General features: G+C 31.5%; 1 protein-coding gene across 2 annotated transcripts in view; it reads right to left on the bottom strand.

Annotated features, from left to right (window-relative positions):
- Nucleotides 1-20,031, bottom strand: part of LOC115884972 (transcription factor kayak) — a 45,217-nt gene extending 25,186 nt beyond the window's left edge. The window contains exon 1 of one of the 2 annotated variants that reach the window (XM_030903700.1): nucleotides 19,712-20,031. In XM_030903700.1, the coding sequence (XP_030759560.1) occupies nucleotides 19,712-19,828 (117 nt within the window). In that variant the 5' untranslated portion in view covers nucleotides 19,829-20,031. Of the gene's footprint in view, nucleotides 1-4,789; nucleotides 5,044-19,711 lie in introns of those variants that run through there. The other variant, XM_030903699.1, reaches the window with a different exon arrangement.

The raw sequence follows: 20,031 nt of genomic DNA, 5'->3' as shown, positions 1-20,031 counted from the left end.
GCGTGGTGCTAGTTTCAATACTATTTATACCATGTCTCTCAAAACTAATGTTTCAATAATAATTAAATATTTCGCAAAACAATTTTTAAGAGTAGCAAACGTAGGTTAAAAGATACCCAAATCGTATTTTTGATCATATCTCCATTTTTTCAAATGGAATGAGGATGGTTCATTATGATATTTGGAAAAAGCATTTTTTACGAATAATTTGGTACCACACACTTGGTATTTCGAGTCAAATTGTCGTTATGAACCGCATGTTACAATTTCAAATAAACCAATAATATGAGAAAATGACAAAAGTTGACATATGATATGTCAATCTATACAGAATGTCATTTTCTATCGAATAAAATAAAAAACCGAGGGTGCCATTTAAAAATTAAAAGTTGTAGTCATTTACGGCGAAACAAGAAGTGACCGAAAACAATTGAATACGTAAATCAATCCTAATTTATGTCATGTACTAACATACTAAATATCGTTTTTTTATCTGAAAAAATAAAAAAGTTATAAGGGTGAGTCCTTTCTGAAACGCACCCGGTATACAAATGTCTAATAATTTAAATTATCTTTAATAATAATAATAGTTACATAGTAAAAACAACAGCAGAAAAATATGTTTCAGAATGTTTTTCTGAGAACTTTTTGACTTGCCCTGTTATTTGATAATTTTTGAATCGGCTAGAGGTCCATTCTTTGGCGAAATACAGCCATACAAGAGAAAGTTGTGCGATAATTCGGTCCAAGGTCCACGCAAGACCCTGTCTCGACGTTATAATACCGTTATACAGGGTGTCCCGAAAACCCGGATATTATACAGAGTGGTCCAAAATTGTCGCAAACCAAAACAAGTACACTTTGCAGGGTTGGCAAAAATTTGGCAAAAAACTGGCAATAATAGCACGATTTAAATGTTCGTTTTCTAATTCTGTACAGGAAAAATAATATACAGGGCGTTCCATTTAAAAAAAATTAAAAAAATTACTTTACATTTAAACAATTATTATTGCACATAAATTTTGAGCACCCTGTACAATATTTATGATTACGATTACGATATTTATTCATAAAGTAAGTACCGAACAACTGTAGCAAATACCGAGCGTTGTTACGTTTTCCTTCAATTTCATTCTTTCAAAGATCTTCAATTTGTATTTTTAATTAATTTAAAAAAAAATGTTGCCAAAATGGTATGAATCAAAAAACATATACATACATTATGAGCTAAAAAAACAAAATAGAGAAGGATATGCAATAATAAAGACATGCATGAAATAGATTGACAAAAACCCAGGATAATTAGTGGTATTCTTTGAGTACTTATTACTTTTTTTCTTGAGAGAGAAGAGTTATAATCTTAATTGCCTGTTGTACTGAAAATCCAGCTGGATCTAGATTATAAATAAGCTTTAATTTTTTAATTAACGTCATTGTTTCTCAACCTGCCCACGCTTCAGGCTACAATTACTCCCATTTACTGAACGTGTAGATCATGTGGTTAGTTAAAATACAGGGCGTGCCGAAAAGAATATACAGGATTCTGCAATCTACAATTAGCTCCTATAATCTATATCTATACTAATATATAAAATCCTTTAGTGACTGACATACTGATTAATCACGATCCTGCTCAAACCATTCAACGTAAGAAGCTCAATTTTGGCATACAGGTTGATTCTAGGGTGTAGAGGTTCGATAAGAAGGGATTTTTCGAAATTCCAGTTCCAAGAGGGTGAAACCACCCCTCAAATATTACAATATTTTTTATTTAAAAAACGGTCAAGTTTCCGAAAAAACGCTTAAACACGTACAGTGGTGGCCAAAAGTATGGAAACTTTTTTAATTTGTCATTTATGCTGAGAAATTAAAATATGAAATAAAACGACTTATATAATCGTGACCTACAAATAATTTCCTACAAAACCTAATACATTTAAATAAAAAATTACAGCTATCAAAAAATATATAAAAAATTATGAATATTTTCTTGGTCAAAAGTATGGAAACTTAAGAAGAATGTTTATTAAAATAAAAAGATAATATAAAAATTACTAATATTTAGTGGAATATCACTTTGAATTAATTACTTCTCTACATCTTCGTGGCATCAAATCGATCAATCTCGTACAATCTTTACTGGAAATGGCCGCCCATTCAGTTTATAGCACTTCCCATAATTCATTTTTATTTGAAATAGAATGGCTTCGAATTTTGCTATCCAAATGGTCCCATAAATTTTCTATGGAGTTAAGATCCGGAGACTGTGAGGGTCAATCCATTAGTGGAACATTATGTTCATTTAACCAATTTTGAACAAATCGAGATTTGTGCTTGGGATCATTGTCTTGCTGGAACAACCATCTGAGTGGCATTTCTTCATCAGCATGAGGCAGCATATTATTCTCCAATATGTCTTGGTACAAAAAACGGTCCATTATCCCATCAATTTTAACAAGAGGACCAACACCTGAGCGAGAAAAACACCCCCATACCATTATACTCCCACCCCCATGTTTTACTGTGGGCATCTGGTACTTATGGTTGTACCGTGTACCTTTTGGTCGTCGGACATAACGTCTCCCGTCAGTACCAAACAGTTGAAACTTGCTTTCGTCGCTAAACAGTACAGTATTCCATTTCTGATAAGACCAGGTGAGATGATCTTGAGGAAATTTAAAGCGGGCCATCCTATTTTTCTTTGATATTAGTGGTTTCTTCACCGCAACTCTTCCAAAAAGTCCCATGTCATCCAACCTTCTTCTCACCGTGCGTGCAGACACCGATATTCCCCTTTCACCCATTTCTCAAGAAATGTCTGTGGATGTTTTTCTTGGATCTCCCATTGATATTCTCTTCATTACTTTCATTGTCCTGGTTGCACAACTTTCTTGCCCTTCCTGACTTAAAAGCTGTTGAAACGTTCCCTGTTTTATTAAATTTACGAATTATTTTCGAAACGGTGCCTTTTAAAATGTTTAAATTTTTACTTATTTGAATTTGTTTATAACCGCTCTTGTATAATTCAACTATTTTATTTTTTAAATCCGTAGAGAAATATTTAGACTTGGGCATGATGTTTATATTTATCTGAAGCAAATCGTACCGTTTATCAGCTTAAATTTTGAATTATTTTTAAAAATGTATACAGGGTGTTTCGAAAAATCTGGTCATTGATTAATCACCATCCTGCTTAAAGCGCTTGATGTAAAAAGCTGATTTTTGAAAAACGGAAACTTTAGGGTGTAGAGGTTTGATAAGAAGGGATTTTTCGAAACTCGAATTTTAAGGGGTTAAACCACCCCTCCAATACCTATTCGAATATTTTTTATTAACCGGTGAGTTTTTCGAAAAAACTCTTAAACACGTATATTTTATTTTGTTGTTTTACATATTTTAAGATTTTTAAAAATTTTTACAGGGTGTTTCATAAAATATGATCATTGAGTAATCACGATTCTGCTTAAACTGCTTGATGTTTAAAGCTGATTTTTGGCAAACGGATTGACTGTGGGGTGTAGGGGTTAAGGAGGGGTTTCCCGATTGTTTTTTCTCATGCTGACATAAATGTGAGAAAATTTTATCCAGTTTGTATGTTAATGGAAATTCTTGCTCTGCTTTATCATCACCATTACAAATCATTAATTCGACGCGAACCAAGTCGCGGGTACACGCTAGTACATATATAATAAAGAACTTAGAGATTAATAAAGAAAAATGAATAAACTAATAAATAAAAAATATATACTTATTTTCCAACTTTTTTTTAAATAATATAAATCCCCAACATTTTGTTAACTAAAAACTTCTTAGAACACGACATATTCTAATCTATTCAATGGAACAATTATTCTGATTTTTATGTACATAATTTTTTATTATGTGCAAATGTATCCACACCACATACTTACATTATAAATGCACGTATAAATACATTTTTAATATGTTTGTTTTGATGGTTGTGGCTTATTTATGTGTTATTACCCTTCCAGAGTTGTATTATAAATAAAAAGAATATACGTAGATGTAAAAAAACAAGCCCAGTATATTCAATAAGAACTGTTATAACAAAATTTTATCACACTTAAATTTATCTTACTTTTATTATCTCCAGGTATAGTAATCTCTTCTAGCCTTTAATATATTATGGAAAAACCAGACTTAATATTGTCATTTGGGCAAATAATATTAATACAAAGTTAAATAAGAGTGATATTAACAATATTACTCTTTTATATCGAAAAATAATGTTAAGTCTTATATAACAAGTAACGATTTACCTGTCAGATAAAATAACAGACTGTGTTCCAGTTGCCAGAAATTTTCGAGCCAATTTCTTCAACGGAGCTTGACGGAGCCTTAAAAAACTCAATGAAAAACGTCCGGTTTTTTTTCGGCTACACAAAATATTTTACTTGAAACGTTTTGACTGAACAGCTAAATCGTTAAGTGTAGAGGAGACTTTACAATGAAACAAATCATTTTTTAAAAATTTTCAAACAAAGAAATATTAAAGTAATTTTAGGTATGAATGTTTATGTTTTTTCAGTGTATAGAATATAAACAGCAATAAAAAAATCGATGACGCATAGCGATATATCTCAATTCAACAATAAATAAAACGTGTTGTTTGCGTAAGACATGCCTTAAGGCACTTTGCAATTAAGCTATTTAAATATTCTAAAAAAATTACACTTTTTCGCAAAAATTAATACGAATAACAATTTTTAATTATTGAATTACCTAAAAATTACATGAAACTCTTTTAAAAAATCAAACAAAAACTTACCATTTTACCAATATTGGTTGTCGATTTCAAATTAAAATTGTCGGAATACATGATGATATCCGGTTGAAGATTATCTTCTTCTTCCAGACCGAAATTGAGAAATGGCACTAACTGAGACATCAAGGAAAATGTACCGACAGGTCACAACCCTAAGGTTTTCAAAGTTTTTTTTGGCTTTAAATCAGTTAATTCACGTAAAAAACTGTTGTTTTTAGCTGATGGTCTGTACTAACGCGATGTAACACTTGAACTGATGAAGCAAAACTGCTGAATAATCCGCGGTATGCGTCACATTATATACCAGTTCCAGGGTTGTGACGGAGGTTTTTTTTAATGTACTAGATTTTGTACAAATTCGATTTTGTACTGATTCGGACACAAAATTTTATACGTTTACTAGCGTGTACCCGCGACTTCGTTCGCGTCGAATTAATCATTTGTAATGGTGATGATAAAGCAAAGCAAGAATTTCCATTAACATACAAACTGGATAAAATTTTCTCACATTTATTTCAGCATGAGAAAAAAACAATCGAGAAACCCCTCCTTATCGAACCTCTACACCCCACAGTCATTACGTTTGCCAAAAATCAGCTTTAAACGTCAAGCAGTTTAAGCAGAATCGAGATTACTCAATGGTCATATTTTATGAAACACCTTGTAAAAATTTTTAAAAATCTTAAAATATGTCAACTCCTTAGAATTCGAGTTTCTTCGAGAATCGGGATCGTGATTAATCAATGACCAGATTTTTCGAAACACCCTGTATACATTTTTAAAAAATCTTAAAATATGTAAAAATCAAAATAAAATATACGTGTTTAAGCGTTTTTCGGAAACTTGACCGTTTTTTAAATAAAAAATATTGTAATATTTGAGGGGTGGTTTCACCCTCTTGGAACTGGAATTTCGAAAAATCCCTTCTTATCGAACCTCTGCACCCTAGAATAATAGATTTTATATATTAATATAGATTAATAGGTAAAATGCACGAAACTTGATGATTTTTTACAAGATCTAGAATTTTTTGTGAAGCTAAAGGAATATGAAGGTGTTTTAAGGCTCAGTTGAAAAAAATCCATACAAACTACAATATGTATAATTTTTACATGAATAAACAATAATATTTTTTTGCACAAAATAATACAATATGCATATTACACAATTAGCTGTCAGGTTGCACTGTATTCTTTATTTTTTAAAAAAATGTACTAAACTTAGTACAAAATTCCCTTCCGCCCATCCCTGAACAGTACAAAACCACTTTCACCGATTTTCCTACAGTAAATAAAACTAGCGCTAAAACTCTCCAATTCGCGAAACAATTTAACGGGAGACCACGTTGGAGTGAAACAAGCTCGGAGGAGGGGAAAATATGGAGAGTAAGAGAGAGATAGAGGTAGATTAGAGCAGCAAGTAGCGATATTATTGTCGACGCGTTCGCAGAACTTAGGAAATAGGATTTTTCGGAGATTCGAAGAACGACACAGTGATAGAGTGGGTGTAACTGAGGTAAAAATTGATATTAGTACACTGGAAAAAAAAGTATTGAAAAATGGACAAAAAAATTTTTTTTTTGGAGAAAATTTTTTGGAGAAGGATTCGAAAATATTAGTCGAGTCTTAAATAAGTGCAAATATTTTCAGGGCTAGTAGATCTCGATAAAAGGAACATAATATTTTCTCTTGTCGTTCTTCAAATAAGTCCAAAATAACCGAGTTTGATTTTTTTTTTCAAGTTTGAAAATTTAAAAAATAATTGATTTATTTTTAAAAAATTTTGAGAGCCACCGGATTTTTTCTGTATTTGCGTCCCTTTTACTGCCATTTACTGTGAACAGGCAGTTCTAAAAAGTTTTCTAAAATATACAGGAAACTTTCAAAAGAAAATGCGCAATTTTCAACCTTTTTTTGCGAAAGATTGTGATATTATTACATAAAATAAATTAAAAGTTAATTGTTTAAAAGTTAAATTAAAAAACTTATCCAACATTAAAAAAGATACTTATGACAGATCGATGTAACTGCGACAGTTCTCTTTTTCGATACACACTTAACTAAAATACACTTCATTGTGCTGCTTTACTTGTACATGCTATTATAAAAACTGCTAAAATAACAGTCCCCATTTTTAACTTAACACATTATTTTCATATAGGCTTCATCACAATTTGAACCACTGATTTACAAAACACTTTGAAAAGCACACATTACACATTACTTTGAATACCTTTCTGAATGAATAAATGTTGAGAATTATTGTCTCTTATCGCCACTTTACGGACTACTTTCAATCTAAGAAAATACATGTTTCACTTAACAATTTTAAATACGTATTTTGTTTTTTCGCTATTTTTTCGATGTATTTCGCCAATTCCGTCGACGGCCCAACCGTCGGCGCCGTGCATCACTGCTCATTTGTCGCGCCGGCGTCTCGAGCTTGCGTCATGCGAGGTTGCCGTAGTTTCAACAATTTCAATTCAATTTTCAGCATTGAAATTGTTGTAACTACGGCAACGTTGCTTAACACCGTCGTCTGACGCAAGCCCGCCACGACGGCGCGGCTCAAAGGAAGTTTACACGTGGCACTCTTGGCCGAAGCGCGACGGTTGGGCTGCCGAAATACATCGAAAAAATAGCGAAAAAACAAAATACGCACTTAAAATTGTTGAGTGAAACATGTATTTTCTTAGATTGAAAGTGTTCGTAAAGTGGCGATAAGAGACGGTATTCAAAGTAATGTGCGCTTTTCAAGGTGTTTTGTAAATCAGTGGTTGAAATAAAACAGAGAAACATGAAAGAAAACAAACAAAACAGAAATGAATCGATTATTCGTTGGGCTGTTTTCGATATATTGAATTCTAAATTACGATAAACATTTTAGAAATTTCTTTTTTGTGACCTGGTTGTGAATAATATGATGAATCATTTTCGTAAACGTCATAAACGTAATGTTTCAGCCTTTTAGTTAATTTTCGGTGGTTTTTGTTAAGTTTGCATTGAAAGGGTAAGTACTAAAAATAATTAATGTTTTTTTTTTCTATAATAATTATTAATAATGAGCACTGATAAAAGATTAAATTTAACATTCCTAATTTTTGAGTAGAAATTTGTCTATGAATTTATAAATGTAGAACTATGTAGAATGTGGATAACATAGGAGGTTGCAACACTGCATGGTTTAGATACACCGTAGAGAAATCTCAGGTGAATAAACAAGTGGCACTAAAAAGTTTTTTCAAATTTCCCCGAAAATGTCAAGAAAAATTTTAAATTTTCAACATTTTTTTCGCAAAAAAAAAACCTCATAGGCGTGTTTCTGGGGTTGAACTATACTACCAGTTAAAATATTTGCACTTATTTCTGGAACACCCTATTGTTGATATAAAAAATAGATCTCAATTTTACGTGAGGAATGGCACATGTTTTTTGAAACACCCTGTAGGTTCAAAAGCCCAATATTAACTCATTTATAAGCTTCTTCAAACTTCCAGTTTTTCTTTTTTCAGTGTATAGGGGAAAAGAGAAGGAAATACGGCAACGTTGTAGGTTGTAGGGATAAATGCATTTATTTATTATGCACCCTTCTCGGTATACACGAGCGAGAATGGGTTATGGGGTTGAGATACAGAGTGCAGTAAGAGGGGGAGGTTGTTACAGACACTAGTGAGGGTGTTACATGAAATAAATAAATGACAACAGGGCTTTTTTTAAATTTATAGAAGTTTTCTTATATATTGGCTTTTGTCAAAACCCTGAGACTATGATGAGATATGATATAACTAAAGAAAGGTGATTAGCTACCTCCCCATACAATCTACACGTATGTATAGTTAGTCTATGATACTATATCATTTTTGCTGTCATATTTTAGTATTTAAAAGGAATTTTACATACCTACCCATAATATTTTTATTATTCAAACTGCCCTTACATACGCTCACGAACACTGTTGCCACCTACGCAATTTTTTATCACGCAGAAATAGTACAAGAGTCAATTAAAAGTTATGAAAGAGGTCAACCATGGAGGGTCCTTTGTGGCTCTTTTAAATTATGTCTAAAGGTCATCGACATGGAGGCAGAGACACATCTGCAGCCATAGGCGTACCACCTGCAGCTCAATATTATTTTTTTTTTATTAAATCTACAGTGTTGATCACCACATACGACACGGAGTATGGTAGCTAAACGATTAGATTTTTACAAATTGTAAGTTCTGGGTTCGTTGAAGGACTATTAGAGCTACAATTTAAAAATATTTTTACAAGATACAGAGTGTCCCAACTATGTTAAAAATATTATAGTTGTATTTTTTTAAATGGAACACCCTGTATATTATTCTATTTTTAGATTCTACGATTGAAATAAAGGTAAATTTGACCAAGGTTTATCACACTTAAACCTTACCGTTTTTGAAATATTTTCAATTTTATGAAATTGCACTAAAAATTTTAAGGCTTTATTTCTCCAAGTGTATCAAAGTTTTTAATACTAAATATTTACTGAAGATTATTTATTGATCAGATATTGTGTTGCTATAATAAAAAAATTTTACTACCTTATACAAGAGTGTTCAAAATTTATATTAAATAATTACTAGCTTTAAACGGCAATAACTTGTTTAATTTAAATGGAACACCTATATATTTTACATGAATCACATGCACAATGTAATTGTCTATCAAATTGTATTGTACCATTTTTTACCTATCTCTTCAAGTTTTTGTAGAAAATGCATTTTCTTATAATTTAGACCTCATTTATCACTATACCCATGAAATATTGACATTTTAGATTATTTTTAAAGATGTAACAAATTTTCAAAGAGTACAGATACTAATATTGTCGATATAGTTCGCTTATTTCATTAAAAAATAAAAAAAAACTGTTTAAATATTTTTTGTTAACAAGGACCAATAATTAATATGATACCAGCCTGTTTACGTTGATTAATAATATTTGCTCCAAATACTCAAAAACTGAATTTTGTGTGTGTATTAGACAGTGTGGTAAAAAGTAACACTTTATACATTTTATTTCATTTTTTGACGAATGCTTATTTATAAAAACAGAAACGTTCATCTTCATAACTTATTATTATATTGATTCTGAGCTAAATTCACACACACATTTATTTAGAATACTTTATTAATTAAACTAAAACTAATTTTTGGTCGGAAATAATGGATATGTATATTTAATTGGTATACTCTTTCACAAAGATTTAAATATTTTTTTTTGTATACCAATGGGCTTGCAATACATTTTGTACATATATGTTGCTTTAAAAAAATCTGAAACGTCTATATTCCATGGGTATAGTGATAAATGAGGTCTAAATTAAAAGAAAATGCATTTTCTACGAAAACTTGAAGAGATGGGTAAAAATGGTATAATACAATTTGATAGACAATTATATTGTGCATCTGATTCACCTAAAATATATAGGGTGTTCTATTTAAATTAAACAAGTTATTGCCGTTTAAAGTTAGTAATTATTTAATATACATTTTTGGACACTCTGTATAAGGTAGTAAAATTTTTTTATTACCACAACACAATATCTGATCAATAATAATCGTCAGTAAATATTTAGTATTAAAAATTTTGATACCCTTGGAGAAATGAAGCCTTAAAATTTTTACTGCAATTTCATAAAATTAAAAATATTTAAAAAACGGTAAGGTTTAATTGTGATAAACCTTAATCAAATTTACCTTTATTTCAATCGTAGAATCCAACAATAGAATAATATACAGGATGTTCCATTTAAAAAAATACAACTATAATATTTTTTACTTATTTGGTATACTCGGTATCTTGTAAAACTATTTTTAAATTGTACCTCTAATAGTCCTTCAACGAACCCAAAACTTACAATTTATAAAAATCTAATCGTTTAGCTACCATACTCCGTGTCGTATGTGATGAACAACCCTGTATATACAGGGTGGTCCGAACTGTATTTCGGAAACTTCGGCAGCATATTCTGCAGATAAAAATTAGTAAAAAAGTTCGTTATTTCGATTTTTTCTAAATACGAATTACTTACGAATTCCAGGCAGAGTACGGCACTCCTTTCACCACCCGGTATAAAACATACTTGAATCTAAATATAAACAAAAATATAGACAACAACTGTCAAATCGATTGATCATCATTAACGATCTAATTAGGAATAAATATTTTATATTTTATTTGATTTTACTATACCCTCCAAATTCTTACCTACGAATTTCTGATAGCAGACCAGTAGAAATCCACCCCCAAATCTGATAGTTTCACGGTTGAGGGCCCACACTGACCTTGACTATAATCAAAAATCGATACGGGCTCCCCCTATATTCTTTCCTGCTACAACCACCGCAATCATTTTATTGGTGTAGTCGTACGACCCCTCCAAGACGAGTATTTTGACCGATTTCACCCACCGCGTGTGTATCGGGCTTTAGAATTAAATGCAACGTTGCCAAATATTCGTTAATACCAATACGAAGCAATCAACAATGATTGAATTAATTGGCTGTTCCTGGAGCATTGACAACCTCGAGCATTTCTCTAATAATTATTAGTAATTTTTTCGGACAAAAAATAGTGTCAATTGTCGAGTAAATTACTCAACGGTAATATAAAGATACACGTTTAAAACATATTTTCATTATTACGGAATTAAAACTAGATATAAACCCATTTTACACAAAAATTAGCTAGATGAAATCAAATGCTCAAAATGCTTCCTTTCCTGTTAACTGCATAAAATGATTATCTTTTCAAAAGGATCTTTTCATTTTAAAAGGCATTATGTACAGTATTGGCCATAAGTGGATGAACTTTGTTAAAATAATGGGTTTTTCCCATAGACTTAAAATAAAATATAGACTACACTATTTACATCTCAACGCGGACAAACAACCTTTTTTGTACACATGTTTACTTCTGGGTACAGTCGACCGAGCCTTCCTCATCCAGCCTATGTTGTTACGTCTTTAATATTATCAATATTTTTTTTCTTGTTATACCCATATATTGAGATATTAATACTACAGTTTAATAAAGTAGGTTTTAATATTCCATAGATGTATTAAATAGTCCTTATACTACTAAATTATAAGTCGGATACTGTTTAATAAGGATAAGTTCTTTACAATATGATAACACCGATTAGAGGCGAGGGAGCCTACTCATTCATTTATTACCTTGTAGTACGCGTGGCAAGTGTGCGGTAAAGCTTTGATGCCGCTATGTCCCCGGCTGTATTAACGCATTTTCTTAGTTTGTAGTCCTTAAGTGTTTATTTTATTGACTTTTTCTGTTCAAGAACTATAAAATATGGTTCGCCAGTGCCAAATTTGCAAGAAATTTGACTTAAATAATCCATTTAAGTCTTGAAACGACTTTCGACCGGTAGACAACTCTCAATTTGCCCATTGGGAGCCAGTGGCGTTGTTGTAGAAAGGCGCTTATTTAGATAATATTTTAGTAAAATGTAAAATCTGAATTTTTTCTCATTACATTATTTACTTACTTACATTGTAACAAAGTCATAATTATAACCCTGTTAATAATTAATAATGATTTTATTAAAAATATGGTTTATTCTAAAATTATCTTGAGCATATAAAATAACATACAAGAATTTTAAATTGATATTACATTATGAAACAATATTTTTTAATATACCGGGTCGTCTCAAAAGTGGCTCACCCCCTATAACTTTTTTATTTTTTCAGATAAAAAAAACAGATTTGTATGTTATAGGTATATGACATAAATTAGGATTTATTGATGTATTCAGTTGTTTTTGGTCTCTTCCTGTTTCACCGAAATGATTACATCTTTTTATTTTTAAAGGCAACCTCGGTATATTGCTACTTTATTCGATAAAAAATGACACTCTGAATAGAATGACATATCATATGTCAACTTTTGACATTGTCGCTGAAAAACAAATCGTATTTTAAATTTCAATCCAGGGTGCCATGGTGTTGTTAAAAACACTAAGTTTTAATCAAGGAGCCTTGGAAAAATAGTTTTGATCGTCTAATAGGTTTCGTGTCTTGTCTAAGTCGGTTAAAATATGTACAAATCGTATTTTTAATCATACATATGTCAATTTTTTCAAATGGAACAAGGGTGACTCATTAGCATATTTGGAAAAAGCATTTTTTTATGAATATATGATACCACACACTTGGTATTTCGAGTCAAATTGTCGTTATGAACCACGTGTTACAATTACAATTAAACCATATGCGAAAGTGTCAAAAGTTGACATATGATATGTCATTCTATTCAGAGTGTCATTTTCTATCAAATAAAGTAGAAATATACCGAGGGCGCCGTTTAAAAATTAAAAGTTATAGTCATTTCCGGTTAAAAAGGAAGTGACCAAAAACAATTGAATGCGTCAATCAATCCTAATTTATTTCATATACTAACATACTAAATCTTGTTTTTTTATTTGAAAATATAAAAAAATTATGGGGGATGAGCCACTTTTGAGACGCACCTGGTATAATAAAGACAGTACCGAGTTAAATAAATGTAGTTTTTATTTTATCACCTTCCTTGCTTTAATGGAACAGATTTATGTTTTCTCTAATTTACATAATAAGACATCACTTAACCAGAAACAAAATTACAACAATCATATTTTTTTTTCTCTCCCTGTCGCCGATTCTATTATATCTGTGGAATAGATCCTGTTTTGATTAATATTAGGGGTTGTAAATGTTTGACTAAAATTAATAATTTATTATTAATTTCAAAAATTACCTAATTTCAATTATAAAATTTCTTCTATAACGTGTATTTTATTATTTTTATCCTTTTTGGACTCTAAATTGTTTTTTCTAAACTTATATTTAAAAAACCTGTCCTAAATCTTAATAAAATATAAAAAAGTTTAAATACGATATATTTTTAATTTAATTATAGCTTCATTAAAATAAAAAAATTACCCGGCTATGATACGGAGAGTTCAGGTGTACTTGAGAAACGAAAGTTTGTGTTGTGTTTCTCGGCAGAGTCGTCAGGGAACGACCGTTACGACAGAGACAACCTATCTATCGCTCGTGTCGCACTCGTTATAACCTAAAACAATAACACAACAATAACAAGACAGTGTCTGACCGCATGTTCCAGCTATTTATGAATGAGATGCTCAGTCTATATTTTATTTTAAGTCTATGGTTTTTCCTAATATGTTTAAAATTAAAATTTGGGCTATATTTACTTGAAGTCTAGTGCCAGTGCTATAAAAATAAATAGCATTGTTTTTTTAAAATGTGCATTAATAAGGTAGCAAAAAATTTAAATTGAAAAAACTATTGGACAAAAGTAGATGAACAAAATATATATTTAATAAAAAAAAAATCTTATGTTAACAAAAACTGAAAAATTAACTTATAATTTACTAGTACTTAGTGTAATACCCCTTATTCTTAATTACTTTCAGACATCGCTTAGGCATGGATCCCAGAAGATTTTCAATTATAGAAAAATCGATATTTTTCCAAGACGACTCTTCCAAAGCTGCAAATAATTCTTGCTTATTTTTGTAGAATTTGGTCCTAATGTGTTGATCCAAAATTTCCCATAAATTTTCTATTGGATTCAGGTCTGGGGATTGCGATGGCCATTTGAGAACAGTCACCATTTCATCTTCCAAAAACCTTTTAACCAATTGTGAGGCATGTTTCGGGTCATGAATCAACATTTCACATGTTGGAAGTAGTGTACAACTGGCATTTTTTCCTCCAAATGAGGCACTAAAAGATTTTGTAAAATGTCTCTGTAGCCAAACCGATCCATTATGCCCTCAATTTTATGGAGAGGCCCCATCCCATACCCAGAAAAACAGCCCCATACCATGATTGAGCCCCCACCATGTTTTAGAGTGTATTTGGTAGCAATCGTGTGTTGGGAGGTCTTCTTACATGTTGAATTCCATCTGATGACACCAAATTAACCTTTGATTCATCACTAAAACAAATTTTTTTCCATTGTGCCACAGTCCAGTTTTGATGTTCCTTGGCAAATGCTAATCGGGTCTTCAAATTTTTTTTTTGATAGCAGTGGTTTCTTGGCGGCTCTTCGGGAAAACAACTTCTGGTTAACTAATTTACGTCGGATCGTCCTTGTACTCACTGGTGGATAGCCCATTTCTTCAAGTTTTGCTTTTATCTTCGTTGACAGCAAAAATGGATCTTGTGAAGAAATTCGTTTTATAGCTTTTATCACATTGGGACTAACTTTTTTAGGTCGTCCTGGTTTTCTTTTTATAGAGACACCTTCTCTCTCATTATATCTCTTTAAAATATAATGTACCGCTGATTTTCCAAGGCGTAATTGCTTAGCGATTTCCGATTGCTTCAAACCATCCTTAAAAGCATTCACTACTCGCAACTTAAGATCGGCAGACAAGTTAATTCCACGTGGCATGATATATCACAAGAGCTCAAATGTTTTTAAATCGCAATTGTTCATAAAAGCAGAACAAATGAAACTAACGATTTTTAAAAATATTTGGCTCATTTACTGTTGTCCAAGACAAAAAAGCAATATTTGCCAATTCTTATCTATAAATGATAAGACTAACAGAAGAATTTATTTTTGTCTGTAGTATTTTGGTGAGAATGTATTAAACTTTTAACATACAAAGGTACATAAAATAATTTTGATATTTAACACCTCAAATCTGATTTTCTTCGCAATTATTGGTATTGGTTCATCCACTTTTGGCCAATACTGTAGTGTTCCACCTCGAAAAGCAGCTACAATAATTTCTCTCATGTTGTCGACAATAGTTGATCGGGTTTTGTAAACACTGTCTTTAACATATCCCCATATAGTATTTCGAAGAGACATGAAATCCCAATTGAATATCGAAATAATATACTGGGTGTTCCATTTAAAATAAAGAAGTAACTTGCTTTTAGAAATGACCAATGTTCAATATTAATTTTGTCTCACCCTGTATAACTTTTTGGATCAAGTTTCAATTTGATTTAAAGTACAATAGTTAATTTAACTACATATTAAGCTATACCGGGTAAATTCAAATTTAGGTAGCTTTTATTGTAATTTAAAAATTGTTCTTTATTTCTAGGAAATGTTAAATATCTCAAATAAAAAACCTTACATTTTGGTCATATACTTCTCTTATAAAACTCACCTTTATTTTTATCCCAGAATCCGTCAATTAATATATATTGTAGTAGGGTGTTCCATTACAAAAAACACAACTTTGATATGTAACTTTTTTTGAGGACACCCTGTAGAACTCCCTATATTTTTAAAAAGTTCTCTGAATTAACCTACATATGCTCACAAAATTTAATTTCAATACAAACCTTGGAGCCTCCGCGGCGTATGAGAGGCGCCACCCTCTATATTAAAAAAAACGCATCACGTAATAATGGATGTGATCCCTAAATAAATTCATGTTAGCTACAGGAAAACAAACAACGTATAGGTGTCTAGTTGTAGTATAGTCAAAGGTTGTGATTTTTTAACTCGTTTTAATTTAGAAAAAAACACCTTCCATTCGCTAGAGTCCTCTTAACAACGACATAAATCAAGCGTCGCTGCGCCCAATGTGGCGACGCCTGGCCTAGGCGCCGTTCTCTTTACCGGCGCCAGCAAAAACATGTTTTTCCAGGAGGGGAGAAAATTATAGAGTTTCCCGAAACAAAGAAAAACTCACGATGTTGGCGCCTATTAACTTTCTGATATCTATCTCCGTGTCCTTAGATACAGTATGTCCAGTGAGCGAATATACAGGGTGTTATAGTTTTATATATACCTAATAAATATGAATTACCTAATAAATATGGAAATTAATTAATATATAGGGTGTTCCATTAGAAAAAACACAACTTTGATGCGTAACTTTTTTTGGGGACAGCCTGTATAATTCTATATATTTTTAAAAAATGCTTTCAGTTAACCTACATATGCTGCCAAAATTTCATTTCGATATAAAGTACCGTTCTCCTTGGAGCTTCCGCGGCGTATGAGAGGCGCCACCCTGTACAGGGTGGGTCAAATTCGACGCTTTTAAATGGAAACACCCTTTTCTATAGAAGATAGACAAAAACTAATATCGCCTGTAGCTCAATTTTTGTCAAAAACATGATGGTGAAAACCGCATATCGATATCTGTTACCGTTCCGGAGTTACGGGGCGTTTTTCAAAAATATGCATTTTTAACAAATCGCTGTAACTTTTTTGCTATGGAAAATTTTGTATTTTTATGAAAACATTTCCAAAACACCTTTTTACGTAGAATTTAATGGTTTAAGTATAATTTTTTTAAAATATTATATTAAAAAACTACAGGTGTTCGACATATAATCGACCGTTTTCTCTTATGGACAAACAGGGCAGTTTTTGAACATTTCTCGCGGAATTCGTTAACTCAGTGGGGGGTGAAAGATATCCTTTCATAACTGCTAAGTATTTCTAATTCTTGTCTAGATTATACGGAAGAATAAGGAACCTTTATTCTTCCGCAAATATATCCATAGAATTAGATCCATGACCACTAAGTCAGGCGGCCTCGACGGCCAACGGCTGGGATCTTGGTTAGCTATTCAATTATTATTGAAATCGGCTGCAATTGCTGATAACTTCAGCGATCAGAGGCGGTGCGTCGTCTTGCTCGAAAAATATGTTTTCGAGTTCCATTAGGGACATATCATCAATAAGGGGTCCAAAGCCTACTAGTTAAAAATGGCGAACTTTTAAAAATTCTGTATTTAGAAGGGGATTATAACTAAATATCAAGTGTGCTATATTTTTGGAACGGTAATTTTAAATTCCTTTCAGATAATTAAAAATATAGAGGGTGTCCCAAATAAAAAATCAATTTTTCTGTTGATAACTCTTAAAATATTAATGTTTAAAAAATTATACTTAAACCATTAGGTTCTACGTAAAAAGGTGCTTTGGAAATGTTTTCATAGAAATACAAAATTTTCCGTAGCAAAAAAGATACAGCCATTTGTTAAAAATGCCCATTTTTGAAAATCACCCCGTAACTCCGAAACGGTAACAGATATCGATATGCGGTTTTCACCATCATGTTTTTGATGAAAATTGAGCTCCAGACACCGATATTAGTTTTCGTCTATCTCCTATAGAAAAGGGTGTTTCCATTTAAAAGCGTCGAATTTGACCCACCCTGTACAACTAAGAAAATATCAAAAGAAATCAGCATATTGTTGTTAATATTAAAGACATAAAAAAACATTTATTTTAAACAAACTAATTCATTATTCATAATATTAAAATAAATAAAAGTTTATTTGGTATAAACTGTATAAACAGGGGTCTGTAAATTTATGGTTTTTTAAAGATACAGGATGTTAAAAAAAATGTTTTTTTTGTATTTTTGAGGTGAAATTTCTTTACGCGCGCTTGGAGTAAAAATTCAAGGCCGTGACACACGAGCTAGCGAGACGAAAAGTGGTAAAGCACAGCGTAAGGCCACTCTTCTTCTGTGGTAAGGCCAAAGTTTCACAGAGATGTATTTATGAGAGAGGTATTATAAATGACCCAAATACAAAATATTTTCATGGTGTCTGTCTGTAACATGATAACTCAAAAACCACTAAACCAATTTTAACCAAATTTGGCACAAAATACTGTGGCACCCGAGAATCTGGCCATTAGTTTTTGGTGGGGGTGGGGGGTTGGTAAGGGGGTATGGGAGGGGGTTAAAAATTTTAAATAATCGTAACTCCAAAATTACAGTAGCTAGCGAAACGCGGTTTTCAATTTAAGATTAGGAATAATATTTGAAACAAAATTTGTAATAACATTAAAATTAGTTAAAGTCGCAGTTTTTGAGATAAAAAAAAAATATCAAGTATGGGCGGCTATACGTGCCTCCCAGCGCCAATTTTTTTTTAATTATTTTTATCTGCAGAAATTTATAAATGAAAAAATCATCCCGTAAGTTAAATATTTTAATATTTCCTTTGCACTATTATGTGCTCCTTTTAAACAATGGTCTGTGATAAGTGGAAAATTCTACTTGCAAAAAAACCCAGGGTTGTATAAACATAATTTAATTTATATTATTGCAAACGGAAGTACTGGTAAACAAATTTTTATGTCGGTTGTAAAATCTGTTCCTTTAAACAATTATAACACTGTTGTCGTTGGTCTGCTATTGGCTCTGATAATATAAATATTGTTTTGTGTTTGCGGTTTTGTATGGGTTTCCAGAAAAAGATAGGAAAAATTATGAAATTTACAATGTTGTTAACAGTTAAAATAAATTGGATCATTTTTTATTAGCATTTTGTTGTTGTTTATTGTTTAACATAAATTTATACAGCTACTTTTTAAACATTTATCATAAATTAAAGCATACCGGGTATATTATTGATAAAGTCGTTAAAAATACTGCTACTAGCTATAAAATTAATGTTACTTATATGTATAGATATAATTAAAAATATCATCATGCCTAATGCAAAATTAATTTAAATTATATAAAAAAATATGGCTAATTTTCATATTAAATCCTTCAAAACAAACTATACTAAGATTTTTTTAATGAACTAAACTCTTGGTACAAAGTTTCTTTTATTCCAAATCCCTGAAAGGGTGCACCCCCTGAAAGATATTTTTTGGCAAATTAACAGAGATAATTAGTTAGAAAAATTGTTTTTGACACACCGATCAAAACATCACCTTGAAAAACACTATTTCCAAGCCAAAATATTCCAAAAACCACGTTATAAAATCATAAATTTTATATTAGAGTGCCTTGAAAACAAACCAACGTCAAACTTTATCATTTTTATCACGATGAATTTCATGTTTTGATTATTTATGTATTCCTCGAACAAAGTGAGGTTATGAAACATTTTCGCATTATTTAATCAGGTTTTTAGGATAGCACTTACCGAAACTGATGTAGAATTGACGTCCAGCTTGAAATATTTCCCCGACATTTGAGAATTTTGACTGTCGTTCGAAAAATCCGAATGATTCGATGTACCATCGCTTAAATCCATGACCATCTTGTTGTTGTCAAACTCACACAGCTGTTGTGATGTTGGAAAAACAGCGTCCTTGAACCGAATAAACAAAACCACTTGTTCCCTGTCGCGTGTTTTCCGATTTCCCGTTAATTTCACCGATTTTCCTCAGCTCGACGGTGGTTGGGATGAGAATGAGTCATCGGTTTTAGGGAAACCCTTTTCCGAGAAACCACCGAGCGGAG

This window comes from Sitophilus oryzae, unplaced genomic scaffold, assembly GCF_002938485.1.
Source record: "Sitophilus oryzae breed Bouriz unplaced genomic scaffold, Soryzae_2.0 scaffold_358_pilon_pilon, whole genome shotgun sequence".
In the NCBI taxonomy this organism is placed as follows: Eukaryota; Metazoa; Arthropoda; class Insecta; order Coleoptera; family Curculionidae; genus Sitophilus; species Sitophilus oryzae.
The sequence above is the reverse complement of the archived record's forward strand: the minus strand, read 5'-3'. Positions and strand labels throughout refer to the sequence as shown.